The 22,815-nt window shown below is 42.6% G+C and overlaps 1 protein-coding gene across 2 annotated transcripts in view; it reads left to right on the top strand.

The window, feature by feature from the left end:
• CLUH (clustered mitochondria homolog) overlaps positions 1 to 22,815 on the top strand; it is a 662,807-nt gene that overhangs the window by 273,997 nt on the left and 365,995 nt on the right. For both annotated transcript variants that reach the window (XM_044054416.1, XM_044054415.1), the window contains exons 5-7: positions 4,559 to 4,686; positions 18,162 to 18,316; positions 20,206 to 20,331. In XM_044054416.1, the coding sequence (XP_043910351.1) occupies positions 4,559 to 4,686; positions 18,162 to 18,316; positions 20,206 to 20,331 (409 nt within the window). The remainder of the gene's footprint in view (positions 1 to 4,558; positions 4,687 to 18,161; positions 18,317 to 20,205; positions 20,332 to 22,815) is intronic.

Raw genomic sequence — 22,815 nt, 5'->3', positions numbered from 1 at the left:
ACCCTCGTCACACCCAGTGCAAATGTTAACATCTTTAACTCTGCCACGTCCAGTTCTGACTCCTGCCTTTTTGTCAGTGCCACTGTCTCCAACCCATATAACATAGCTGGTTTCACTACCCTCTTGCAGACCTTCCCTTTCACTCTTACTTGGTACTCTGTCACAAATCACTCCTGACACTCTTCTCCACCCACTCCATCCTGCCTGTACTCTTCTTCACCTCTTTTCCACACTCACCATTACTTTGAGCTGTTGATCCCAAGTATTTAAACTCATCCACCTTTGCCACCTGTACTTCCTGCATCCTCACCATTCCTCTATCCTCCCTCTCATTCACACACATATATTCTGTCTTAGTCCTACTGACCTTCATTCCTTTTCTCTAGAGCATATCTCCACCTCTCCAGTGTCTCCTCCACCTGTTCCCTACTCTCACTACAGATCACAATGTCATCCGCAAACATCATAGTCCATGGGGACTCCTGTCTGGTCTCATCTGTCATCCTGTCCATCACCATTGCAAATAAGAAAGGGCTCAGAGCTGATCCTTGATGTAATCCCACCTCCACCTTAAATGCATCTGTCACTCCCACCGCAGACCTCACCGCTGTCGCACTACCCTCGTACATATCCTGTACCACTCTTACATACTTCTCTGACACTCCCGACTTCCTCATACAGTACCACAACTCCTCTGTAGGTACCCTGTCATATGCTTTCTCTAAGTCCACAAAGACATGATGCAGCTCCTTCTGACCTTCTCTGTACTTCTCCATAAACAGTCTCAGAGCAAACATCGCATCTGTAGTGCTCTTTCCTGGCATGAAACCATACTGCTAATCACTAATCATCACCTCCCTTCTTAAGCTAGCTTCCACTACTCTTTCCCATAACTTCATGCTGTGACTGATCAATTTCATCCCTCTGTAGTTACTACAGTTCTGCACATCCCCCTTATTCTTAATCGGTACCAAAACAATTTTTCTCCATTCCTCAGGCATAGTCTCATTTTCCAAGATTTCATTTAAACAGTCTAGTTAAAAATTCCACTGCCATTTCACCTAAACACCTCCATGCTTCCACAGGTATGTCATCTGGGCCAACAGCCTTTCCATTCTTCATCCTCTTCATAGCTATCCTTACTTCCTCCTTGCTAATCCACTGCACTTCATGATTCACTATCCACACATCATCCAACCTTCTCTCCCTCTCATTCTCTTCATTCATCGGCCCCTCAGAGTGCTCTTTTCCATCTGCTCAACACACTCTCCTCGCTTGTGAGTACGTTTCCCTCATTATCCTTTATTACCCTTACCTGCTGCACATCTTTACTACTTACTGCGTCCTCCTGCATGCCTTAAATTGGCTTCCTGTTACTCAAAAGAGCATTCCTGCAGGCAGCCTCATTTATAAAATACTAAAGCAAGGCTGCTGCCCACCATTAAAAACAAAATTGCTAATCAGGACCAAGCCGACTCATGAAGAAACTCATGAAATGGCAACATACTGCTGAACAGACCACTATTTAAAATGGTCATGGGAGAACACCCTTTTTCCAGACGAGGCCCAGCATTAAGGAACAAAATCCCTGCTGGAATTAAATGTCCAGCTTTGAGCATCTGAACAATGAGTCTAGTTGCACACGCTACAAGAATAATGGCTAATCTTTGCAATCTCTCCTGTTCTCAAACGTACATTCACTAAATTATACATAGTCACTTAATGCGCTCTATCAGTTTTGTTTGTGTGCGTTTGTGTGTGTGTAATATATATTGCTATATATGTGTGTGTGTGTGTGTGTGTGTGTGTGTGTGCAATATGTATATTAATATATATATATATATATATATATATATATATATATATATGTGTGTGTGTGTGTGTGTGTGTGTGTGTGTGTGTTTCAAAACGTCAAGTTTCTTAGACCATAAGATCGAAGTTTTGAAACTCTGAACCATTTAAATGGAGATTGCCATACAGCGCAGGATGATATATATACAGTTTTCCTCGGTGTAGTGCAGTTTCGAAGTTGGTATATTTAATTGGCAGAGGGTGTGGGGGGTGCAGGGAAGCTTGCCCCCCCCCCCCCCACAAATACGTAAAAAAAATTTTATTTTTTTGTTTTTAATTTTTATTTAAATTTTGAAGTTTCAAAATGTCGGTCTTATGGTCTCCACCATAAGAAAGTTGATGTTTTGAAACTTCGAAATTTGGAAGTAGACCCAACTATACACACATGTATGTAGATAGGTATAGCTATATATAGGTATAGATATGCATGTACATATATGTGTGTGTGTGCATATCACCGTGTGTACTTACATACATATATGTATATATACTTGTACATGTATGTAAAATGCAGTATTCTGCTGCAAGTATAATCTCACCAAGTTGTGTATTTTTTATAGTTCTTCTTTAGTGATGTCTTCACCCTGTTCATGGTGGAAACTGGTCAGCTGGCCAGCCCACTTACCTGGCTAACAAATGAAATGTAAATATATATATAGCACTTATTAGAGTGCGATAGTAGATGGAATGTATGTTAAATCATGTACATGTTATACTGGCGATAGAGTTCAGTAGAGTGGTTTAGAGTATACAGGAGGAACTTGGATTGAAAAAGGCAAATGAGATTCAGGGGTTAAGAATTATTGAGGAGGTGGTCTGTGTGGGATTCGGTGGGTTAAAGATTAAGGCCACATAAAGGTGGCAGAATTATGCATTATAAAGGAAATTAATTGGGGAGGTTGGAACGTTAAGAAGACTACAGGCAAAAAGACTATACTAGGGGTAGTCCAGGCTAAGTAGAGCACCACAATTATTGGACTTGTGTTTAGGAATCGAGTTATCTACAGCAAGGGCTAAGGCAGAGGTTAAAAGAAGGGGTGATGGTCGTTGGGTGCAGGGAGAGTTTGTAAGCGTGCTGCTGAAAATTAAAATATAGGAGTGGAAAAAATGTGTGATGGCATTGAGGAATGTAAAAAGGTGGTGGCTCAGAAGAGGACAGCATGGGTGTATGGATATCTCTTAAGTACACAGAGAAGGTGTTAAGGAAAAAGAGGGAGGAATCGAGAGGAAGTGGCAGCCTTTGGATTTTAATGGGGTAAGAGGAGGTGACCTTTGTGATAATGTGGGGAGAGGGGATGGGAACAGATGAGGAGCGGTCAGCTAATTTCAGTAAGTAAATGCAAGAGTTTGAGATTTTCAGCTGGAAGATTAAAGCTAGTTCTTGGGGAAATTGACAAGAGAATAGATCAGCTTTTTGTGAGGGAGGTAATTTATGAACCACAAAAAGCTAATCTATTCTCTTGTCAATTTCCCCAAGAACCAGTTTATGGATTAGTTGTTGATAAAGGAGAAAATAGTCTGAGAAAATGTGGAGAATAAATTTAAAAAAAAAATTCTTAAATATCTAATAAGTAGGCTAAAGTGTAGACATTAAATTACATTTCAAGAATTAAGGGCTAGAGACTGGTTGAAATGTTGTTGGTCATAAAAAATGCTTGCGTGGGAAATGAGTGAGTGAGAATAAACATGGTAGCCCTATGAAAATAATGAAGGAAGGTGGGAAAAGGGAAGTCATTACATTGCAGAAAGACATCAAGCTCCTAGGATGGGGAAAGACTAAGAAAGGTTGATGCAGGTGGGGCTGTGGAAGGAGGTGTGAAAGATGGTCATAAATCAAGTAGAGCCACTGTTAACATGCATACATACATATTGCATAGGTGCAAAGGACAGCTTTGAAACTCAACAGGAAAGGGTTGATGGTTGCTGATTGGTGCTGCAATTGAGAAAATCTTTGGCTGATAATAGAAACAAGAGGTAGGAATGCAGGGTATAGTAGGTTTCGGTAAATTATTAACAGGTATATGGAAGTAGTGTTCCCAGTCAACCTGTGTAGTGGGTGTAACAAATAGGTTAAGTGGAGTGAACTGGGGTGGAATGGATAGGTCTGGTGCATGGAGTTTGTAAGTTAGTTATGTATAATTAAAATTGTTGGAAAACAACTGTGGCAATAGGTGTACTAGAAAATGATTCATGTCTGAAGGAGAAGTTTAGTACTGAATTAAAAGGAGATGGTCTGTAGATATTATTAGTTAAACATTTGAAAGAATTATAAAATCATATGGGATTATAGTATTGGGCTCACTGGAAGGATGAAGGAGGGTAGAGTAGAGAGCTGCAGATGACAGGTGTTGCAAATGTGTAGCAGTTTTTAGATGTGGACATATTCTCTAAGATGGTGATTTTTATGACTTGTGTAAACCCTTTTGAATGTAACCTGTGAATATTTGAAAAAAAAAACAGTAAAGCATATGAATGGGTTAAGTACAAATATTTACAGATATAATGTTAAGAAAGAGAGTAATTACAGTGCACTCCTAAACATGCCACCATCTGTGTCTGCCTGTCTGTGTGTTATATATATATATATATATATATATATATATATATATATATATATATATATATATATATATATATATATATATATGAGAATAACACATTCACAAATGTACCCAACTTTTGTTTGAGTGATTTGTTTCTGTTTCAGACATTGGACAACGCAAGAAGAGAGGAATGGAGCTAGACCAGATTGACTGCACACCTCCAGAACATATCTTGCCAGGCAGCAAAGAGCGCCCTTTAGTGACCCTTCAACCACAGAGCAAGGATTGGAAGGTATTTCTCAGACGTGTATATGGAGCTTTTTTTTTGTAGGATTAACGAGAATTCTTTGCTTTTTACGTCGTCTTAACTCATCAGCCCGTTTGTGAATATAGTTGGTGAGCTGCTGCATCTGTGGGTGTGTGGCATATGCACATTCCTGCAACATAATTTGTTCACAGAAATATATGACCTTTACATTGAACTCTTAAAAACATGTGAATATAAAGGAAGAAATGTAATGAATGATGGGAATGTATTTCTCAGATGTGTACATTGTAACGTTTTCATGTAGGACTAAAGAGAATTTCAGAGTGCAAGTCTTCCTAAGTTGCCAGCCCATCAGTGGGCATAGTACTGAGCTTCTCCTGCAATGTGCATGCATGTATCTGTTTCACCTAAATTACAGTTTTGGTCATAAATTTATTACCTGGAGATTATGCGTTCTAAGTTCAACATCTTTGTATTTTAACAGTGCTGGTTGTTAAATGTCACTGTGTCACTTTGTGTAACTAGTTAACATTACAGTTTGTTACCTTAGTTTTTATCTTGGTTTTGTCTCATTGATGACGTGTTCGTCATGAAATAAGTTCACTTTGTGTTACATTGTTTACATTGTAGTTATTGTTTACATTGTAGTTATTGTAAAGTACTTTACTGGTATAAGCTTAGCACTGAGCAGCATTTTACTTTCTCCAAGGATGATGCCACGATAAGATCAGAAGATGAATGACGTCAGTAATTGGCTTAGTTTCTGGTGTCATTCTAAGGGGGTGCAGTATTTATCAGCAAGGAAGGAGATGTTCAGCAGGCCACACTATTTTGCCATAGATGATCTGCACCTCTGCCCTCTAGGCTTCCAAATATTAGGTAAAACAGTATTCTCCCCCTTAGTGCCTTTTTAAGGCAATGCCAAACTGAAAATATTTCCAGCATAGCAAATCAAACCCAAGAAATTCTAAAGGTGTTCCTGCTCAAGGCTAAGGAGTCTGCTCCCTACAAGTTCTCCTCACCCAAGGGAATGCTAACATCCGTGCAGTTACTGCAACATGGTTTAAAACTGTAGAGAGTACACCAGCAATGCAAGATTATAATGGCTTCCACATCTTTAGACCATTTATAATACAGATGGGGACTGAAAGTGGAAGTGTCTTAATTTACATAAAAAAATAAGTGTATCTCAAGGCTGGTCAAATGGGATAATGCACTTTAGCTCCTCCATGTTCAAATCACCACAGGCTAACATCCATACCACTTCCTTGCAAGCTGTAGGTCCCCCTGTATGATCCAGGAAACCGATAACCTGTATTTAAGCTTATTGGAAATGCTCACCATCCAACCCAATGCCATATTCATGGGCGACTTTAATAACCCCACTTTTAACTGGGAATCATATATGACACAAGATGTGCAGGCACAGAGATTCCTGGATTTTGTAAACCAAAACTCCCTGGACCAGATTCAGTACACCGACCAGGTGCACAAACATACTGGATCTGGTCTTTGCTAGAATGGGAGTCTGCTGTACAAGCCCCTAGTGTAATGCCTTCTGTGGAAGGTCAGAGCACAGAATGGTTTCCTTTGAAGTAAAAGCACAGAACCCCAGCTAACCCTGGAATGTTCAGGAACTACTGTAAGGCTAACTTCCTACTATTAAGTGATAACCTGGCAAAATTTCAAGCCCCATAAACCCTGAGAACACTGCTGCTTACGTAGAACGTTTCACAAAAACCCACAAGAAAATTAATGGCTGCAGAGAGGCAGCGATACCCACCAGGAAGAAGTACAGAACTAACTCAAAATAAGCAAGGCACCCTGGTGGAATCCCAACATTAGTAGGCTATATAACAGAAGGAAAAAAATCAGAGAAAAATCAAACATTAGGAGGTGTTGCACCAATAAGGATCAAAGCACTCTCCTCAAACTAAACAACTCTGAGGACAAATGGTCTACCAAAGCCAAATTTGTGGTAAATTTGGCCTCCCAGGCCAAGAATTGCCACAAGGCATTCTAAGTTATGTCTAATAACCTCAAAGCCAATTGTGTGCAGAGTTCATTATCAAAGAAGCCATCTGCACTGAGACAGAAGATGTAGTAAACTTGCTGGCAGACAAATTCAGCTCTAACTTTACCCCTCTGTCCCCCTTCAGCCTCCCTGAGGAAATACCATCAAATATAACTCTCCCTACTCTCACTAGGGAACAGGTCTTCAATGCTACAAGAAAAAGAACATTGTTTCGATGGTCCCAGACAGTATCCCGGTATGCTTTCTAAATAGCATGAAACTTGACCTGTCAGGCCCTCTGGAATGACTATTTAACTGTAGCCTCCAAGCAGGCTTCATGCCTCACAAATGGAGAACAGCAACAGTCACCCCTCTCCTCAAAGGTGGGCCATCTACATACCCTGAAAAATACAGTATTGTAAGTCTCACTAGTCTGATATGCAAAGCCATGGAAAGAATTATCATGTAATTTCAGTACTGACATGAGAAACATCCAAACACTGGACCCAACCTAATTTGGTTTCGTCAAGGGCAGGTCATGTCTACTTAACCTGTTGGACTTCTTTGAGAATGTCACCAAAGCAATAGATGATGGCAAAATGGTTCAAAATGCCTACCTTGCCCTGGCCAAGGCATTTGCCACAATACCCCACTTGGGCATTGTTGACAAATTCAAGAGGTTCGGTATAAACCCTTATGTCACCCAGTGGATAGCCAGCTGGCTGACAGACAGGACTTAGAAAGTTAGAATTGGGGAGTCCACCTCTACAAAGAGAGTCCACCTCTACAAAGGCCAATCGCAAGAGGTGTCCCACAAATATCTGTCCTCTGACTGTTTCTTTTTGACATTTACTACCTTGAAGTCAAGGCCAATGAGAAAAGGCCTCAGACTGAAAAAAATTGCAGATCGCAAATTAGGAGTGGTCATAGAATCCCTCCCAGCACAAATGTTCTCCAGGAAGGGCTGACACAGGTAATTAACTTGTGTCAAAGCCATGGACTAAAACTAAATGTCAAGAAATGCATAACGGTATCCTTTGGGAAGTCATCCACCCCTGATAACTGTCTACTGACAACACCCCCCTGAGAAGTTAACCCCGTAGTCAGAGAGTTGGGAAAATGCACATGGACAGTAGTCTAGCCTTTGACTATCATGTGTCTACAGTAGTGAGGCGATCATTCTGTTATGCAACTTAAAAACAAGGCTATAGCATCTGTGTACAAGGAGATCATTATTCCACTATATTCAGCATTCATCAGACATGTCATTGAGTTCAGTGCCCCATTTGGTACGTACCTAACCAGGCACATCCAGTAGTGGGAATGTCCACAGAGGTTTCTCACCTAAACGAATACAGGGTACAAGTAACATGTCTTATGCAGACCACCTCAAAGCATTATCCTTGTATTGTGTCTCCTATAGGCTGTTGAGGGGAGATTTATGCCTGGCATACAAGTCGTTGTCAGACCTCACCCTGATGGATCCTCCTGCATGTAAGCAAAATAAATAGCACCAGAATTACTCGTTCTAAAAACTTGAACCGTGCCTGTGATATAAATAGAACCTGCTAGAGAGACCGGTATGTATCCTAGAGACTACCCTTTCTCTGGAACAGGCTCCACTTCCGTTTGAAGCGGAGTTTCTCCCTAATCTTGATTTGGCATCTATGATTCTAGTGGACACAGGCGGCTTGTAAATGGTTCATCTCCCAAGCCCCTGCTTACACTTACCAAGGGAACCAGAACTTGTCAGATATTTCGGATGCATGGCTAGGCTTAAAAAGGCCCCTTTTGTGTTCATTAGCCTAGTAGCCATCTATGAAGAAAGTAAACTTGAACAGATTTTAACATGTAAATTAAAATGGAAAGGTGGGACCTCTAGTAAGTATAAATTTGTTTACTGCTGCTGTTGGAGTGCATTGTAAATTGGACAAGTATGTATTCTTATTTTAGTAATGGAGTGTCAATTGTGTTTCTGAACATGCAGTGGAGTTCTCATTTGTGGCTAGAGACAAACTGGCTAGCTTGCTTATGAAAGTAATGTTGCATCACAGAATGGAGACTGCTCAAAGGAAGGTCCTGTGGTAGGTTAACAGATATGATAAAAAATGTGTCTGCTGTTTCCATTTGAAGCCACAGTTCATTCAGAGATGCTGTTTTCCACTTTGATAGAGATTTGAACAAGTCGTCTAATGCCTTAAAAGATTGAGTAACAAAAAAGTTTTCGCGACCAGAGTTCATGATCATTACTTGACTGTTGTTCTCTAGCTGTGTTGATGTTCAGCCTCATTGTTTCCCCCCCAACAAAATGTCACCTTTAATCCTTTCTACTCCTAGGCTCCAAAATATTGATATATCGTAGAATTATTTCTCCTAATTTTCATTACTGGAAACTCCTTGATGAAATAACTTCTTAGAGCTGTGGCTGCAGTGCTGATTAAGGCTTATGGTAAATGTATTTAAGACTGCATAACTTTCTCAGACTGCTGACTCTACCGTCACATCCCATAACATACTGCTTCTTCATGCCTGCTTACTTTTTTCCCCTACCAAGAAGTACTTTAGACACTGTAAATAGCCACAAGCTGGAACTACTGATTTTTTTTCCCTGTTGTGTGAGAATTCATTAGTGGAGAGAGAGAGAGGATTCCATTTGTTCTGTTTAGGGGATATTATTCTGCAGGGGGGCACTGGTGATCTACAGTCATGTTATCAGTAATTAGTGTGGCTGCCAGGCTTTTCCTAGAAAACTTGATTTGCATGTATACTGGGGAATTCACACTTTCCCTATGAAAATATGATGTCAAAGCTTGTATATAAATAGGGGTGTAGGGGGTACATCCCCCACATTAAGGAGTATAAGGGGGGGCTCATCTCCCATCCATTTTTTGTATTATCATATTAATGGGGTTTTGCTACTTTGATTATTTTTTGAGTTGATTAAAATTAATCTGCATGTTGTCATCATCTTTTGGTTTAAACATTGTTTTATTCATTCATTCAATCATTCTCTGATATGTGCTCCATCTAGTTTGAGTTATTTTGACAGTTATTGAAGACAAGCTATTTAAACAAGTTAATAGACAAAATATCAGGTCTGTGGCAGGATGTATGCACACACCTGTGTGCGTGTGTGTGTGCCCACCCATGCATGAACAGTTTGTAGGATCACCAGTTCATCAGCAGTGTGATCTTGGAATGTGGGAGGAGACAAGAGGACCCAACAAAAGCCCACACAGACACAGGGAGGGCATGCAAGATCTCCACAGAAGACACCCTGGGTAGAACATGCAGGATTTTCCCCAGAAGACACTCCGGGTAGGACATGCAGGATGTACACAGAAGACACCCCAGGTAGGAACTGTACTGGACAATTACGTAGTCTTGAGGCAGCAGTGCTAACCACTGTGCAAATGTGATATGTTTAAAATGGTTTTCTGCTGCTTTTTCTGCCAGAGTTATGGTTGTATATCTGTCCTTTCTCTAAGTTTATGACTTCATTGTGTCAAACTGTGCCTGTGGAAGACCAATTTCACCTGCTGTGACTGTAAAGTTATTTGCTAAGGTGCAAAGCACAAAGCTTTCTCTTGTTAGGTTTGCTTCATGTTGAGTGATGCAACCTAGTGCCAGAGCCAGTAAGCATTATTCAGTTATTCAGTGTCAATTGCTGCTGTTAATCTAACAGCCTGCTCTATCAAGAGCGTTTCTTTTTCTGACCCAAATGTTTAGTGAAGATGCATCTAATTTTCTGCCTTAAAGAAACCCAGGAAAAGAAGTACAGGCAAATGAGCAAAAAGCTGAAGTCCTGTTAAATTTTCTGATTCTAGGTGTAAGGCCATGAGGGGGGTGGTTCCATGCAGCATATTATAAATATTAAAAATCAAAAAGGCTATGGGTTGTAAGCCAGAGGGACTTGCTAAGATGTCTACTATTATTGTGGTGAAGCCCACCATCACTACTGCAGATGAAGCCTCCCCAATTAGTATATCCCCTACTTTCTTCCAGATCCTGCTGTTTCTCCTACCCATCAGAAAGAATCTTTGTCATAAAATCAGTGACCTTTGTCTGTTGCCATGAAGGTAATGAAGGCTAAGATTTCCCTAATCATGTGTCTCTGGCCCCTAGACTCCTTGCATTAATATCTTTGATGTTGGCACATCAGGCAACAGTGTTCACAGATGTCCTTCAAGAATGCAACTGCAGTCATAACATGTGGGTTGTCCTGCCTCAGGCAGCCCTCGGTCGGCCGGATTCCAAAGTCTGGGTCCGACGTCAGCTGATGTCGCATTTCTCTCCGACGTCAGAGCGGCTGGAGTATATAAGCATCAGCCGACGCCATTTTCCCCAGTCTTTCTTGCCGCGCGGTGCCCGAAGCAGAAGCAGTTCGCAAGTGCCGGTCGGTCAGCTCCTGTATTCTACGATACTGAAGTCATCAAAAAAGCTAAGTACCCCGTTGGGGACCTTTTCTTGCCTCAGCCGATGTCAGAAATTACTGAAAAGGTTAACAATTGTCTTTTTTGTGGTAAACAAATACCTCCTAAGGATTTCCACTCTTGCTGCCTCCCTTGCCTGGGCCCAGACCACGACGTCTCTGCCTGTGTAGCCTGTACTCGCTTCAACAAGCGCACTCTCAGGCGCCGGGCGGAGTTCGCTGAAGATTTTTTCGGCGATAAATTTGCTTACACCATGCCGTCTGATCTTCCGACATCGCAAACTCCCAAAAAGCGTAAAGACCGGGACCGACATCCTCGGCCCGCGTCTACCACCGACTCCACGCCAAAACCTAGCGCGAGTGCTCCGGTTCCCTCTGAGACTGTCTCTCCACCGCTCCGAACCGAAGACACCGCATTACCGACGACTCCGATTCCAGACATTACTCCGACGCCAGTTATAGATTTTCTTCCGGATACCGAAACCGAGGAAATGCCCGAGACCATTGCTGTAGACAAGGTCACTCCTGCACGTGGAGCTGCCAGGCCTCCTATGGCCATGTCTATTAAGGCCTATACTAGGGCTAAGGCAGCCAGCAAAACAAAGCATATTACTTCTAAATCCTTACCTCAGCCGACTCCGGAGAGACAAATTATGTCCATGGCTGCTGATTTAATTTCCATGATTACAGGTTCACAGGCCCATCCTGAGAGAGCATCCCAGCCTCCTCCTGATAAAAGGCCCCGGGTTGAACCCTCTGACCCTACTCCTTCAGATGAAGACTCTGAGGGCTCTGTCCACTCTGATAGCCAGGAAGAGCTCTTCCAGACCTATGAGGACTCGGATGCAGAAGATTCCATACCTTCGGCCTCCCCTCCTGAGGATATTTCTTTTGGGGAAGTTCTGCACACCATGAGGGAACATTTCAAGTGGCAGGGCCAGGAGTATTCTGATTCCAGGAAACGCCTTAGGACTTTCCTTAAGAAGCCTCAGCACAGGCCCTTAGCTACTCCTCCTGTACTTGATGTTCTGGATGATTTGTATTCTGATTCTAGTGCTACCTCTGATTCTCTCCCTCCTGCTCCAGCCAAGCCAGACAGGTATTACAGGGTCCCTGAAACTCATTCCCATTTATTCAGGGCCCATACTGTTGATTTGGAAACTATTTCACAGGGGCCTAAAGGAGTTTCAGCCTCCACCTCAAAAAATCCTTTGCCCTCCAACAGGGAAGCAAGGTCATTAGAGAGATGGGGTAAAAAGGTTTACACATCCACTACCTTATCTATGAGAGCTTTAAATTGCCTTTTTCATATGTTCCAATATCAGGATTATCTCTTAGAAGACTTACAAAAAACATTAGCTTCTCCTGATCCTTTAGACAGGTAGACTTTGCAGGAAGCTGTACATAACACTCAGCAAGTAAGCAATCACTTCCTGCAGAGTGGATATGATGCACTGGAAGCTTCATGTAGGGCAGCTATGACAGGGGCAGTGATGCGTAGACATGCTTGGTTAAAAGATCAACCTCTACCAGATCATGTAAAAGCAAAACTTCTGGATGCACCTTTGGAAAAGAACAAGCTTTTTGGTGCAAATGCTAAGGATGTGTTAAAGACCATCGAAGAAAAAGCAAAATCAGTTCAAACTGTAAAGGATTTCCTCCAGGTTCAACCCCCCAGATTCAGTAGGAATTGGCCTTCAAAAAACTGGTCCTTTCCTAATCCAGAAAAGTTTCAAAGGGGTAAGAACAGATGTGGCCGAGGAAGAGGCCAATACAGAGGCCCTTACAGGGGACGTCAATGGCAGCCAGGAAACCAAAGAGGTGACGCAGGGGTTTCTCCTGCCCAACAACCACAATCTCAATGACTTTCCTCTACTACCGCCTACCAGGGAACAACTAGAAGCTCCCTTGGGCGGGAAATTATCTCTGTTTGCAGAAAACTGTCACAGACTGACAAAGGACAAATGGATTTTGGACATTATAGACCGAGGGTACAGGTTTCATTTTCATACCTTACCAAGAAAACAAGGCATGCCAAATCTACCACAACATCAAAGGGCAGAGGCTATCAAGCAAATCACTCTGCTAACTCGAATGAAAGCAATAGAAAGAGTTCCACAACAAGAACAAGAACAGGGGTTTTACTCAAGACTGTTCCTTGTTCCAAGAAAAGAAACTCAATGGAGACCAATACTGGACTTGTCCGCATTAAACACCTTTCTCATAGTACCAAAGTTCAAAATGCTGACTCTACAGCAACTCCTTCCATGCTGGGCAAGGAGTCGTGGCTGATTACTCTGGACCTCAAGGAGGCATACCTGCATGTCCCTATCAGACACAGCTGCAGAAGATACCTCAGATTTCTTGCAGGGCCAGAGCATTATCAATTCTCAGCATTGCCATTTGGCTCCTCTACTGCGCCCAGTGTGTTTACAAAATGCCTGGCTTCAGTAATTGCTCATTGCAGGCTCCAGGGTATACAAATTTACCCGTACCTGGACGACTGCCTCATACAAGTGTACGACAAATTGATGTTGACAAAAAATCTGGAATATGTCATACGATTACTTCAAGCTCTGGGATACACAGTCAACTTCCAAAAGTCAAGACTGCAGCCATCCCAGCAAATAATCTTCTTAGGAGCCAAACTAGACACAGCCTCTCGGATGGCTTACCTGACAGAAGACAAGCAAGAGAAGTTAACTCAATACTTCAAAGGTTTAGCAAAACTCACCCAGATGACTGCAAGGAGATTCCTACAGGCCCTGGGTTTTATGGCATCCTGCATTCTACTGGTTCCATTAGCAAAACTACACATGAGAAAACTTCAATGGTACCTAAAAAGCGTTTGGTCTCAGCACAGCAACAACTTGGAGACAATCATACCACTCATTCCATGCTTACAAAAGGAATTCCTATGGTGGGCCTCGGTGAGCCAGGAAAACACAGGTATGTCATTCAAAAAACCACAGATAACACAGACCATGACTACAGACGCCTCAGACCTCGGATGGGGGGCGCACATGGAAGGCAGGTGTATACAAGGACAATGGTCTCCAAAGGAAACACATCTGCATATAAACCAAAAGGAAATGCTGGCAGTAATGCATGCTATCGAGGCTTTTCAAAACCAACTCCAGCAAGGTCACTTAATGATACGGACAGACAACACCACTGTGATGTGGTACATAAACAAGCAGGGGGGCACCCACTCTTACCCCCTTTGCAGACTGACAATGCAGCTTTGGGAGAAATCACCGAGTCTAAACATCCAGTTACAATCACAGTTTGTTCCAGGAAAAGACAATGTGTTGGCGGACAGCCTAAGCAGGAATTTCACAGATCCACACGAGTGGAGGTTACATCCAAAGGCTTTCAGACAACTCACTTCGACATGGGGCAAGCCAGAAGTGGACCTATTTGCCTCTCACCTCAATCATCTCCTACCAAAATTTTGCACAAGGACATACCATCCAAAGGCGTGGAAAATAGATGCTCTTTCATTCAACTGGAACTCCCTAGCAATCTATGCATTCCCACCTTTGCCACTGATGACCTCAGTATTACTAAAGATCAAAGCAGAGAAGCCCAAGGGAATCATAATAGCTCCGGATTGGCCAAGACAACACTGGTACCCACTACTACGGAGCATATGTCACACCAGGAGGTGGGCCCTCCCTCAGTGGCCTCTACTTTTGACTCAACACAATTTCGAAACACTGCATCCAAACCTTCAGACTCTGCAGCTAACAGCCTGGGAGATCCCATAAATAACTTCAGCTTATCTCTCCCCAAAGAAGTTCAGCGGATACTAACAGAGGCTCGAAGACCGTCCACCGGAAAGGTCTACTTAGCAAAGTGGAAAAGATTCAGCAATTGGAATACCAGCAAAGGGCATGATGCGTCATTACTGAACATCCCACTTATGGAATATTTGGCAGATATGTCAGAGTGGCCTCTCATATTCTTCAATAAAGATACATGCATCTGCTATTTCAGCTAGATACAACACTGATCCTCCTGGTTTTTCTCACCCCTTACTAAGACAATTCCTCAGGGGAATCAAGAACATTAAGCCACCAAGAAAGGCCCCAGTGCCAGCCTGGGACCTCAATTTTGTCTTAGAAAAACTGACTCTACCTCCTTTTGAGCCAGCAGCTTCAGTTGACTTGCAATTTCTCTCATGGAAGACAGCCTTCCTGTTGGCAATTACCTCAGCAAGAAGGGTTTCGGAACTACAGGCCCTAATGGCAATACCACCCTTTATTATTTTTCACAGAGACAGGATTTCATTAAGGACCAACCCTACCTTTATGCCAAAGGTGGTATCTAGGGTTTCTCTAAATCAAGCCATTCATCTGCCTGCTTTCTTCCCCAATCCTGAGAATAAGGGGGAAAGGCTTTTGCATACCTTGGACATTCATACACAACTTCGATACTACCTGGACAGAACCAAGGCCAGTAGGAAGTCTGAACAGCTTTTTGTAGCTTACGCCCCTGCAGTCCAAGGTAAAGCAATTTCAAAACAGACTATTTCTAAATGGATTGGACATTGCATCAGATTCTGTTATTCCTTTCATGGAAAGACTGTTCCAGCCTATGTCAGACCACATTCCACCAGAGCTACAGCCACCTCTACAGCATTTTTAAGAGGGGTGCCTACAAAAAACATTCTAGAAGCTGCTACATGGAGCTCCGTGCATACATTCTCAAAACACTACAATCTCCCCCTATATTCCAGATCCAGAGCAGGCTTTGCTTCGGCAGTCCTGCAGGGTTTGATTGCCGCACCATCTCTTTCCTAGAGCATACCTCCTCCCCCAGCTAAGCTATGGTATTCTACCCACATGTTATGACTGCAGTTGCATTCTTGAAGGACATAGTACAGTTTTGTACCTACCATAAATGTAGATGTCCGATAGACATGCAACTGCAGTCGGGTTTTCCCTCCCTCCATACCCCTCTATGCTTAGGGTCCACTCCTATCCCCCTCACTCTTAGCTGGGGATATCTGTTATGGTGTATTTGTTTTATTGCTCATGTATTTGTTTGGAATCCTGTTTTTGTCTTCCAATTTGATTACAGCCTTCCTTGGAGGGCACCTGGCATCTGGGGCAAGAAACACTGAAGAAAATGGCGTCGGCTGATGCTTATATACTCCAGCCGCTCTGACGTCGGAGAGAAATGCGACATCAGCCGACGTCGGACCCAGACTTTGGAATCCAGCCGACCGAGGGCTGCCTGAGGCAGGACAACCCACATGTTACGACGGCAGTTGCATGTCTATCGGACATCTACATTTATGGTAGGTACAAAACTGTACTTTCTGACATCTACCATTGATAGACTGGGCAACCTGATGGTCAATGTACCAGATTATTCAATGGATAGAGCTGCTGGGGTGGCAGGTTGTAGCATAGCTACACACATGCACTCTTGGCTACACCTCACAGCATTGACCAGGGACACCAGTATGATCTTTTAGACTCTCCTTTTAAAGGGGCCGTCTGTTGTGATACATAATTGACCATTTCTTTGAGATTAAAGGAAAGGAGCAGACGTCCTTCCTTAATCACTTCAAAAACTGAAGCATGTACTCAGAAAAATGGTGCCAGAAAGGAATACAAGCACTGTCGCCCAGAGAGTCAGTTGTAGGGTGAGAAGATGCAGGTGAATGAGAGATGCCTCGTCCAGTGTGAGGAGGCCCATCCTGTGGGGTTCCTTGCGGTGGTTATCCCTGGCCAGGTGAAAGAGAAGTGAAGACCCAATGCTTTCTGGGTCAAAAGGGAGTTGCCAGCAAGATTTTGACAGTCCAACCTAATCTTGTAAAGCTCCTTTGGCAACAGTGACAGAGCTGGAAATGCGTACAGGAAAATCCTCCCTAAGAGAAAGACATGGTGTCCAGTTTCCAAGCCAGAAAGACTCTGCAGTTAGCACAGAACCTGCTGAGTTGTCTGTTTTGAGGGGAGGCAAATAGATCCACATAAAGAATATCCCACTGATGAACAATATCCGGGAAAACCTGTGTGTACCATCCACAGGTGAGGATCTGTCCTAGTTCTGCTTAAAGTATCTATCCTACCTTCTTTTCTGAGGGCATATAGACTGTTGGAGAACCAGTTGGTGGCAAATGGCAAAGTTCTGAGGGCTAGTCTACAAAGGCGTAAGGCTTATTCTCCCCACCCTTGCTTATGTACCATATAACCATGGTGTTTATAAAGACCCCAAGTGGTCCTGAAGGCCAAATTTACTGCAGGGCCTGAAGAGCCAAGACCAAATCCTTCATTTATTTTACACTGATGTGCTCAGTCACCTCCTGAGGAGACCAAACTCTCTGGACCTTGCTGTTGTTGGAACAAACTCCCCCAAGCTAGGTCTGACAGCTATTCAGCTCCTGAGTTGGGGGAGAAACCAGAAAAGGAAGACCTGGATGTAGAGCTATCTGGTTGATCTACCAAAGAAATTCCTTCCTTAGGCATGGCAAGAAACAAATGTGAAAGTCCAGATGGTGACAGTGTTGAAGCCAAGACTGCCTTCAGATGACACTGAATTTTCCTTATGTGGAGTCTGGCAAATGGAAGTTGGGGTGAAAGGAAGAGTTTTTTAGGCAAGTTAACTTTTTCTAACAGATAGCCTGCAGTATTAAGTGAAATGGCTTTGAAAAGAAAAGTAGACTAGAAGTCACGGGGCAGTGATCAATTTGAAGAGAGATGGGAACATCAGACATGGGCATACTTGTGGAAGGATAATAACTTGGATGTAATATGATGTCTTTTAAGTTTCCTGACTTGCAGACAATTTAGGACTCCACTAACTTGTAGTGCATTCCTGGAAATTGGTTTAAATGGCTATGGAATACAGTACGTTTTGTTCAACTCGTTTGTGACTCATTTGAGATATGGATGCCTTTACTGGTTGGAGAGTACCTGCATTAGTCAGGAGAAGCAAATATTATTCTAGTTTGCCTTGACCTGCTGGTCATAACTTCTTACTGTAGAGAACATAAGAACTGTGTTCATATTATTTAAATAGTTTTTTTTCTATTCCGTATAGCCTTTGCAGTGCCTGAAAGTTCTGACCTTGAGTAGCTGGAACCCCCCACCAGGAAACCGAAAGATGCATGGAGACCTAATGTATTTGTATATTGTAACCATGGAAGACAAACATGCTAGTATCACAGCTTCAACACGTGGATTCTACTTGAACCAGTAAGTATACGATTTATTAATTTGTTGTCAGCTGCTAATTAAGTTTGACTGGCACTTGGAAAGTTCTAAACAAATACAAAAAATGAAATCTGTCTCATGTATATAAATGTAATTTTAGTGTGAGGTATTTTTGAGAATGCCCATAATTTGCGATGGTTGACAAAAGGCCAGTATAAAAAAGGTATCCAGTAGAATTTTAACTATATAGACCACCTTCTCCATTACAGAGTCTAATTCCCTACCCAAGTAATCTAGTTTGTATACTGTGAACTTGACAAAGATTATTTGTTTATCGTATTGCCTTCATGCAATCTGAATGTCCTGTTTTCCTTTCTGTACATCTTTTGATCCATCTTCTAGCTATCTACTTGCCCAGCATTTGGAAAATGCCCAGTTTGATTCTCCTATACTTCTCTTCTGCAGTCCATGCAACCTGCTAACCAGTATCACAGCCCTGTCTTGGCATATTCTGTATTTGTTGAAAGGAGATTTAAGTAGCAAATTTGGTTCCGTTTGTGTCTTTCTTTTTCCTGTATTGCTTGCCTTCATATAGCTGATCATCTGTTGCTCCCATTGCCTTTTCCTGTTCACCAGGTCTACATGGGCTCTCCTTCCTCCAGTGAATTAACTCTGACCCATTCATGGGATGGATTACGGGATCAAGGCATCTGGGACAGCTTCATATTGTTGTGGAGGAGTGATTTATTTTTCCCTGTGCCCTAACTTTCCCTTCCCTTGTATGCACTCAGGGCTGGATCTGTAGCGGAGAATGCTGTCATATCTTCCTGTCTCTGCTGCAACTTTGACATTTCTACAGTGTCCTAAAGACAATGCTCCCTGCATGTCCCCAGCACCAGCTAAGGGTCATCCACAATGTTTGTTAGAGTAGTTGCCCCCCCCCCCCATCAGGATGAGTATGCCCACACTCCCCATGCTTCAGTTATCTGAGCTGTTAATCAAGTCTGGGTCACCTGGACTTTATTCCTGCATGCCATGATTCTTTCTTGGGTCCAATTTATGGTAGCTGATAAGGTTATTATACATAACAGCTTATAGAATTGTTCTGAGTAGCTGTTTCTTTACATGTCACTTGTAATATGGCTGATGAGCAATGCAGGTTTCTGTTTCAGGTGATTGGGAAAGACTTTTAACCACTCTCTTGCCTTTCATAGTATTTGTTCACCTCTTGTACCACAGTGAAAAATAGTCCGCCACCAAGCTCCTCAAGCCTATGAACAGTGCCATATCTGCTAAGTAGTGGATTTGTGGCTTAATTGCACACAGTTTTATCACTTGGCAGCACATATTTAGTGGGATGGATACAGGTGCTTTTAAAAGTATTATTTTACACAAATGTGTGTTAATCAGGCTGCAAGGTATATAATGCAGTAATTGTCTTTCCATTTATCCGTCCACTCTCTGGCTTTATATTATCCTTTGTGTAAAAAAAAAAATTATCCTTTGTGTAAAAAAAAAAAAATTGGAGTACTTGATTCAGTGTTGTCATCCTCCCCTCCATGTTCACAAACTGCTGTTTTGTTCAGTGTAAAGTTTGTTTGTTCTTGTCTCATTTGGTGCCATTTAAATTGCCTGTACCTTGTGTGTTGTCTTGCAGAGAGAAGAGTTTTTGAGAACCTCACACAGTATTCTAGATGTGAGTTTCAATGACTGTATATACAGTAGTTTCTTTCTTGGCTGCTTTCCTTATTTGCCTTACCTTTTTGTCATTAGAAAATTACTTCTTTCAGATCTGTTTGCACTTAAATTGCTTCTACTTTCCTTACAGTTTTGTAGTTTTAATTTGTATTTTCACCTAAATGCATGTTTTCATATCTTATTTTGAACTTAAGCTGTCTGTTTTATACAGTTGTTTTTCTTCCCCTATATAGATCAACAACATACAACTTTTCTCCCAAGCCTGCTAATCCCAGTTTTCTCAGTCATTCACTTGTGGAGTTACTTAATCAGATTAGTCCAGGTTTCAAGAAGAACTTTGCTGCTCTACAAAGGAAGAGGTGAGTCCACTAAACTTTCTTTCCTGTAAGATGAACAGTTTCTGGAATACATTGAAGTAATGCTAGCTGCACATTGTACTTTTTTTTGCATTTCTAAAACCCTGCATTCATTATACCTTTCAGTTCTAAAAGCCTGCATAGAGATTGGATGGAAAAACATTCTTAAAGTGTTTATGATATAGGGAGACTTTAAGATTGTTCATAATTTGATAAGTAGTAATTTGCTAACTTGGTAAGTTGGCTAGTCCATGAAGCCTCTTATACCATTAACCAGGTTACCGGCAACATGGATAACATGGTGACGAAAAGACTACCACATGCAAAATCTTTGTCTTGTAGGTATGATGATCAGTTTTACTGGCTAATGAAAAAAATAAGTCAATCCATAAGTATTCTGTATTGCTGTCCTCCCCGACATCTTTTAAAGTTTAGTATGTGTTTAGGCTTACCCATGCAACATCTTCAAGGTGTAGCACTATGATTTTATTGTTATTTTAATGAGATGACTGTGCACTGTGTTGGTAGAATTAATGACTGCTTAATCTTCCAGTCATTCCAGACATGAACATGCAGCACCTTTCTGCTGTAGTTCATAGGTTCACAGCCTACTGCCCTTCAAAATAGTTTGTATGCTATAATCCTCTACTGATATTTCCACTTCCCTTATTAAGTTAATGACTGACTTCTGATTGTAAGGGAAAGTTTATTCTGTAATCTTGGAAGGCATTGTGTTGGTCACATTTTCTTTTACTGATATTTATTTTTAGTGATGAGTTACTTGATCTGACAATAGCTCTGTTAGTGCACATGACTGGATCAGACACTTTTTTCAATTCCAGACAGAAGTCACCTGATAATGTGTAAGAAGCAGAATATAATAACCAATGCTAAGTTGTCCCATCTCGCCTTCGTTCTTGCTGTGTGGCTCCTCTGCTCCGACTCGGCCTACTTCTATAGCTCAAGAGCTATTTACTGGCTCGAGGCTAACCCTTATCCCAGAATGCCCAGCGTCAGCTACCCAGATCTCATTTGCCGCTTCAGCTGTGAGGTTGCTTCGTTACTGGCTCTGGCTTAGTATAGTTTTTTTTTCTATTATTGTAATTGTTTATTCTTCAAATTTTATCAAGTTTTTGTCTAGATGCAGTACTTTTACCTTATCGCCTTTCTTGTGTGTTAGCTTTGTTGGCAGTCGCTCCTTACTCGCAGGCCTTTCTGTTTCCCCTGAACTCATTTAAATCAGAGAGTTCTCCCTCCTCTCCCCCCTTAGGACAGCCATTTAAATTAGAGGCTCTTCTTTCTTTTCCTTAACTGTAAAAAAAAAAAAAAAAAAGAAAAGAAAAAAAAAGTTTCTTAGTTTAGTAGTGTAAGATGTCTAAAGAGGCCAAGTCAGCTCCTCCTTTGGCTCCAACTGCTACCTCGGAGCCACAAGCGAGCAAGGTCTCCTTCATTGGAGCCGATCCGCTCAGTGCCACCGTCACCCATATTAGGAAGTGAACTCAGTCATCGCTCTTCTTCCCACTCCTCTCGATCCTCTAGGTTATCGGATCAGAATGTGGCGAGAGTAGTCAGCAGGTTGCTTAAATTGCAGGCCCTTGCGAAATTACTTTCCAGCCCATCTCAGGAGGTTGTGGCTCCATCCGCCTCAATCTCCATTCCTCCTCTGACTACACTTGGTTCAGAGCCGGAGACCATGCATGCACTGATTGTAGAACCGACTGTGCCGATCACCTCCTCTTCGGTTCCAATCACTTCGATTGTTCCGTCCATTGAGGGATCTGGGCGCCGAAGCTGTCTTCTGCTCCGAGGGGGAAGTGACATCGGACATTTGTCCGACCCCGCTCTCCCTCTCGGAGCTTCGGCGCAGGTGAGCTCGGCTCCCACATCAGCCTTGGAGCCTTCGCCCTTGACGCAGAGAAGGACTCCCGTCTCTTCAGAACCAAAGCTTTCTTTGCCTCTGGGTCGGGACGCCTTCGAGGTCATGTGGAGTGTGCTGTCCCCTGAAACAGCCCTACTATCAGCCCCATCGGCTCCTTCTCTTTTGGTGCCTGTGCCAACCTCTGCTCCGGCCCAGAAGCGTAGGGAACCTGTGCCCCAGGACACCCCATTGGTTGACCCCTCGTCTTCTGTGGCCTCCCCTGATCACTCAGAGGAGCCTCCCCAGAAGAAGTGCAAGAGGAAGCACCTGGACTCCCTTGAGTCTGTCACCTCAGGTACAGACCTGGATGAATTGGAAGGGTCCCCCTCAGAAGAAGTTTCCTTTTTGGACATCCTTGAAATGCTTAGGCAGAGGGGTGGCTGGTCTTCCTTAGCCCCTACCGAGGACGAGTCCGTATACCTGGAGGCATTCGGTTCCCAACCCTCCACCTCCTGAGTATCTCCACCTTTTGATCCACTCATGTCTGTAGTAGCTCGAAAGGCTTGGTCAGCTCCGGATTCTGTGGAACCTACTCAGAAGTGACCAAATAAATTCATAACAGCCCCCCA

The sequence above is a fragment of the Protopterus annectens genome, chromosome 13.part0 (assembly GCF_019279795.1).
Source record: "Protopterus annectens isolate FY-2018-M chromosome 13.part0, PAN1.0, whole genome shotgun sequence".
NCBI classification, from domain to species: Eukaryota; Metazoa; Chordata; order Ceratodontiformes; family Protopteridae; genus Protopterus; species Protopterus annectens.
This window is presented reverse-complemented; position numbering and strand designations above follow the sequence as displayed.